Source organism: Trichechus manatus, unplaced genomic scaffold, assembly GCF_000243295.1.
Source record: "Trichechus manatus latirostris isolate Lorelei unplaced genomic scaffold, TriManLat1.0 scaffold00037, whole genome shotgun sequence".
NCBI lineage: Eukaryota > Metazoa > Chordata > Mammalia > Sirenia > Trichechidae > Trichechus > Trichechus manatus.
In genome coordinates, this window is record NW_004443973.1 from 6880637 (window position 1) to 6887335 (window position 6699).

Consider the following 6699-nt stretch of genomic DNA (forward strand, 5'->3'; position numbering starts at 1 on the left):
GAATAAGTAAAGCATTACTCAAGAAGAAGAACAAAGTGGGAGGCCTCACACTAGCTGACTTTAGAACCTATTATACCACCATGTTAGTTAAAACAGCCTGGTACTGGTGCAACAACAGACACATAGACCAATGGAACAGAATTGAGAATTCAGACATAAATTCATCCCCCTTGAGCAGCTGATATTTGACAAAGGCCCAAAGTCTGTTAATTGGGGAAAAGATAGTCTCTTTAGCAAATGGTGCGGGCATAACTGGATATCCATCTGCAAAAAACTGAAACAAGACCCATACCTCACACCATGCACAAAAACTAACTCAAAATGGATCAAAGACTCAAATATAAAATCAAAAACGATAAAGATCATGGAAGAAAAAATAGGGACAACACTAGGAGCCCTAATACGTGGCATAAACACAATACGAACCATAAGTAACAATGCACGAGCACCGGAAGAAAGACTAAATAAATGGGAGCTCCTAAAAATCTAACATTTATGCTCATCAAAAGACTTCACCAAAAGAGTAAAAAGACAACCTACAGACTGGGAGAAAAATTTTGGCTATGACAAACCGATCAGCCTCTTATGTCTAAAATATATAAGATACTGCAAAACCTCAATAACAAAAAGACAAATAACCCTATTAAAAAATGGGCAAAGGATATGAACATGCATTTCACCAAAGAAGACATTCAGGTGGCTAAGAGACACATGAAGAAATGCTCATGATCATTAGCCATTAGAGAAATGCAGATCAAAACTACAAAGAGATATCATCTCACCCCAACAAGGCTAACATGAATCCAGAAAACACAAAATAAATGCTGGAGAGGTTGTGGAGAGACTGGAACACTCATATACTTGGTGAGAATGTAAAATGGTACAACCACTTTGGAAATTGATTTGGCACTTCCTTAAAAAGCTAGAAATAGAAGTATCATATGATCCAGCTATCCTGATCCCTGGAATATATCCTAGAGAAGTAAGGGCTGTCACACAAATAGATATATGCACACCCATGTTCACTGCAGCAGTGTTCACAATAGCAAAAAGAGGGAAACAACCTAGGTGCCCATTAACAGATGAATGGATAAACAAACTATGGTATATCCACACAATGGAATACTACGCAACAATAAAGAACAAAGATGAAGCCGTGAAACATAACATGGACGAAGCTGGAGGTCATTATGCTGAGTGAATTTAGTCTGTCACAAAAGGACAAATATTGTATAAGAACACTATTATAAGAACTCAAAAAAAGGTTTAAACACAGAAGAAAACATTCTTTGAGGGTTATGAGGGTGGGCGGGGGGGGAGGGTTATTTACTAACTAGATAGTAGACAAGAATTATCTTAGGTGAAGGGAAGGACAGCACACACTACAGAGGAAGTCAGCACCAAAACCAAAGCTAATTAGTCTCCTGAATAAAATCAAACACTTTGAGGGACACAGTAGCAGGGGTAGGGGTTTGAGGACCATGCTTTCAGGGGACATCTAGGTCAACTGGCATAACAAAGCTTATTAAGAAAACATTCTGCATCCTATTTTGGCGAGTGGCGTCTGGGGTCTTAAAAGCTTGCAAGCAGCCATCTAAGATGCATCAATTGGTCCTAACCACCTGGAGTAAAGGCGAATGAAGACCACCAAAGACACACGGAAAGCATTAGCCCAAGAGACAGAAAGGGCCACATAAACCAGAGACTTCATCAGCCTGAGACCAGAAGAACTAGATGGTGCCCGGCTACCACCAATGACCGCCCTGTCAGGGAACACAACAGAGAGTCCCTGCTGGAGCAGGAGAAAAGTGGCATGCAGAACTCAAATTCTACTAAGAAGACCAGACTTAATGGTCTGCATGAGGCTGGAGGAACCCTGTTAAGCATGGCCCCTGGATTCTCTCTCAGCCCAGAACTAAAACAATTGCCAAGGCCAACTCTTCAGACAGGGATTGAACTGGACTGTGGGACATAAAGTGATACTTGTGAGGAGTGTGCCTCCTAGCTCAAGTAGATACAAGAGACTAAATGGGCAGCTTCTGTCCGGAGGTGAGATGGGAAGGCAGAAAGGGTTAGGAGCTGGTTGAATGGACATGAAGAATCAGAGGTGGAAAGGAGGAGTGTGCTGTCACAGTATGGGCAGAAAAATTAGAGTCACATAACAATCTACGTATAAATTTTTGTATGGGAAAATTTAAAAAAAAAAACTGAAAAATTAATTAAACTGTAACCAGCCACAAGATAAAAGAATCACAACCAAGTCCATCATCCAGGGTAACGAAAGGGAAGAAGTGATACAAATAACACAAATCATCAAATGATTCAAAATAACTGACATGCAGTCATACTCAAACCTTATCAGATACACATTCTGGCTCCTTCTTGCTCCATCATGTGACTTCTCTTTAGGCTCAGCTCTGCTGTTGGCAACCTGAGTTCCAGATAAGCAGTAGGAAGCAGAAGGGAGACCTGGGTTCCCCCATGAATAATCTACTAAGTAGATCACTCCCTGAGGAAACTTTTGATGTTCTAACACAAGTTTCTGTGTTCCCTTAAACTGATTCCAACTTTAAAGTACTTGTACATGACTAGATCTTACCACTAGCCACCTAACCCTGAACCAAAAACCAGAACCTCCTACTCACAGTAAGTTATGCCATAAATGGGCTACAAGTGTGCCTGAGCTATTGATGCCTTCAGTCCCCAGAGCAGCCACATAGATACCCCCATATCAGTCACCTTCAGCCATGGGCAGCCTTGTTCACTACCCTAATGTGCCTTACAAACATTATTACTTTTTTCTCTGAATGCTGTAGACCAAGGCCCCTAAATCCAGCCATAAACCTGCCCTGTCTACTTACTTCTAAGTCTGTGAATCTGCATATAAATGTATAAATGCATACAAATGAATAAACATAAAGGTACATGAAGCCATTTAGAAAACATAAAAATTTTATACCCAATGACAGCTAATAACAGCATCAAGTGAAGCCAAAGCTTAGATCTTGACTCCTCCCTCCCTCACCAGCTCAGTGACCAAGATCTGGAAAATCTACCTCTTAATATATTTTTGAATAGGTTGCCTACTTTCAATATCATGCCTTAGTTCAGAATCTCAGCATTTCTCATCTGGATAATAGTCTCCTAATTGGTCTTCCTGTCTCTGGACTCAGTGAAAATTGCAAATATCATTTGAAGGATTATGTGACAGGTACTGCACTAAACACTGGATTATTTAACTCTACTTTTCAATTCTCACAGCAACACTGAAAAGCAGAAATTATTGATGAGGGAACTGAAGCTCTGACAGGTTAAATGACTTGCCCAAGGTCATACAGCTGGAAATGCGGAGTGGCAATTCAAATCAGGTCTATGCTCCCAGCTAACCTGCTCAACCTTCCTCAATTTGATGCCCAGTGTGACCTTTTAAAAGGTAAATTTAATCCTGTTTTGCCCCACATAAAATCCTGCAATGGCTCCCCATCACCATCAGGGTAAAATCTAAACTGAAGAAATATGACAAACAAAAGGCCCACCTCTCCAGCCTCATCCCCTGCCATTCTCACTCCCTCTGGCCATACTTAGCTCCCCTTCAGTTTCCTAATACGCATCTCACCTCTTTGCCTGTGAGCATATTGTTTTTCTGCCAAGAACACTTCTCCCCTTTGGCAGGCTATTTCCAAAGCAAACTTCAAGATTTACTCAGACAACCCTTGCTGTGGAAAGACTTCACCCTAACAAGCACATACCCAAAACTGGGTTAAGTGACATGTTACAGTTATCAGCTAAGTTTCTTATCACACTGTATTATAACTTTGCCTTACGAGCCTATTTGTTTCTCAAGAGTAACTACTGTAACTTTCAATCTCTGTGCTGCTAATAAAGTATGTGTGTAGTAGAGAAAAGACTCAAATGTATGCAAAATTAATGAATTCATACAACTGAAGAACTTGGGCCTGAAGTCTGCTTAATCTGGTTTCAAATTCTAACGTGCCATATATCATACCCGCCAAGCCTACAGCAGACTTTAGTGTTTTTTTATTTATCTGTAAAATGGGAGATACTTGCACCTACCTCATAGTCAGGGTAAGAATAAAAGAAATAATGCACTTACCACAATCCCTGGCACGGAGAAAGTACACAATAAACATTAGCAACATTTTTTTCACTCTCAAAGTTTCTCTACCCTGAGAAAACCACATCTCAGAAAACAGCTTCGCCCAAAGCTTCCGTCAGAGATCAGTTTCTCCAAAAAGTCTAAAGTCAAAAAATCTTACACAACCATCCTTTATTCATAGACAAGGATCTTCCAGTGTTGTGGTTACACAGAGCTCAGTAGCTACCATACGCCAAATCAGTAACTACTGTTTGCAGTTTACTGCTTCTTACTCAACCATCAGTTTACTCCTTCCAAGTTAAAGACCATGCCTCTAAGCAGGAGGAAATTAGCCCCACAGAAACTAGTCAGTACCTTCTCCAAGGCCCCATTACCTCTCCCTCCAGTTCTGCGCAAATTAGAAACAGAAATCTCTGTGATCATCTTCTACAAACTTAAATGCCCTTGGAGAATCATAACGAAACCTTTTCTACTCATACCAAGACTTTAGCTCCCAAAGTATTAATTCAAGATAGAAAATGAATTCCTGGCAGAAAGAGTCCAAGGAAAAGAATTCCCTTAACCCTTCCCTCAATAAGAGTTCTCCAGGTCTACTGCCCTCAAACAGTGACCAAAATCCACCATCCCGCCCCGCCCCTTCTTGACAGAGTCCAGGGTCCTGTCTACTCTCTTCTGAAAGAGAGGTGGCTCCGTACTTTCAAGGGCCAGGATTCCTTCCGCCCACCCATGTCATCTCCCTTTCCACCTCGCCCGTGCCCTCCTGCAACACAGGCCGGGCCTGCTCCTTCACCGCCAGCTCCCTCCACAATCCCGCTACTCACCGCTTCTTAGGGATGGTGCCGGACTCCTGCGCGGCGGGAGTGGCCGTGGGCGCCGCCGTGGCCGCCGACGCTGCTCTCCGCGCTTTGCACTCATTGGCACCCAGAGCCTCCTGGGGACGGCCCAGTAGATGGCCCGACAGAACCTGCAGCCTCCGCCGGGCGCGGTCCTGGTCTTGATCCCGGCCCGTTGCACCGCCGGAGCCCACGCCTGTCCCGGCGGCTGCAGCCGCCGCCTCCGCCATCGCTTCCGCCTTGTGCTGCCGCCCCGGACCGCTGGGCGCGGGTGAAAGGTCACTCAGAGCGGCGCCCGACGCGACCATTCGCTGCGGCGCATCCCGACAGCCACCGCGGCGACTGGGCGGCGGGTGCCACGCGCTTGAGCTTCACATTGTCTGCCCCCGCCCACCTCGTCCGCCCGCTCTCCCCGGCCACGCCTCGGGCCGCGTGCACCTGCTAAGCAGGTGAGTTTGAGACGTCCCCGAATTGGCCCGGCCCGAGTTGGCTGTACCAAGAGCCAAGCTACAAGAGCGCCCGAGGTGTCATAGTACCCTGGATGGTGTCCTTGGGTGTGGCTTGGGCCTCCAGATGAACATTCATGGGCAAACGCTTTGGGGCAGGAGGAGTATGGGCAGTGCTCCTGAACCTGATAACGGAACCAGCATCGTCCTTTCCGTGATTGAGATCCCGGAGCTCCACCTCTGATCCCCCTCCCTGTGGGGCCCTAGAGTAACTAAAAACTAACTCTCGTTGCCTGTAACCGTCAGAGCAAATAGCTGTCATTTTCTCATCACCTACTTCGTGCCTGACACTGTGCTTAATGCTAGATCTCCATTTTACAGATGAAAAAACTGAGGCTCAAAGACATTAAGTTGCCCATGGGCATGAGTATGGAACTAGCTAAAGCTGAGTTCCAACTTAGGTTTTCTTTCTATTCCTGGATGCTGTGCCCTTGTATACCCTAATGGAGGTAAAGTTTTTTATTGCCACAGATGAAATAACTCCAACAACTGTTCTTAGGACTTCTTGCTTATTTACAAATTGACTTCACTTCTGGAGGATGGCACTCAGTGAAATTAGGGGCATCTCATAGAACGCAACCATTTTCAGCTAGTGTCATGCTTAAGAATTACACAAAAACTGCCACCTACACTAGCCATTGTCATTCTCCATCACGGATGTCACCACCTTCATGTTTTGCCTTCCTAGTTAAAAGAAAAATATCGGCAGAAGAATCTGAAGAACACCACATCCCTAGGACTAGATATTGACTCACTGACGTCTAGGATCCCGTCAACTTCTAAGACTGAGTTTATGCTTTTACACTGAACTTTCAAAGAGTCCCAGACTGATTAAGAACTATCAATTAAGGACTAGGCAAATTACCGTTGGAGGGCCAACTCCAGCCTGCAGCCTGTTTTTGTATAGCCTTCAAGCTAAAAATGGTTTATATATTTGCAAAGGGTTGTTCAAAAAAAGAAAAAAAGTAACATCTTATGTGGTTGTGCAAAGCCTAAAATATGTATTATCTGGCCCTTTACAGATCTTTATGTACTCTGAAATTCATATATATAGAGAGGTGCCGAGCCACGTTCAAAACAACCCAAATACCCAGCAATAGAGAAGTGGTTAAATAAATTATAGCATATCAATATGGAGAAGTATCTTTTCAGCTATTAAAATAATTTAATACAACTTTGGAAACTTAGGAAGTGCTTATGAATTTATGTTAAATGTAAAACAATAGCCATAATCTAGACATTT

General features: G+C 43.7%; 1 protein-coding gene across 3 annotated transcripts in view; it reads right to left on the reverse strand.

Annotated features, from left to right (window-relative positions):
* AGPS (alkylglycerone phosphate synthase) overlaps positions 1–5319 on the reverse strand; it is a 174637-nt gene extending 169318 nt beyond the window's left edge. For 2 of the 3 annotated variants that reach the window (XM_023730536.1, XM_023730535.1), the window contains exon 1: positions 4939–5191. In XM_023730536.1, the coding sequence (XP_023586304.1) occupies positions 4939–5180 (242 nt within the window). In that variant the 5' untranslated portion in view covers positions 5181–5191. Of the gene's footprint in view, positions 1–4938 lie in introns of all 3 variants that reach the window. The other variant, XM_004375472.3, reaches the window with a different exon arrangement.
* Between the last annotated feature and the right edge of the window lie 1380 nt (positions 5320–6699).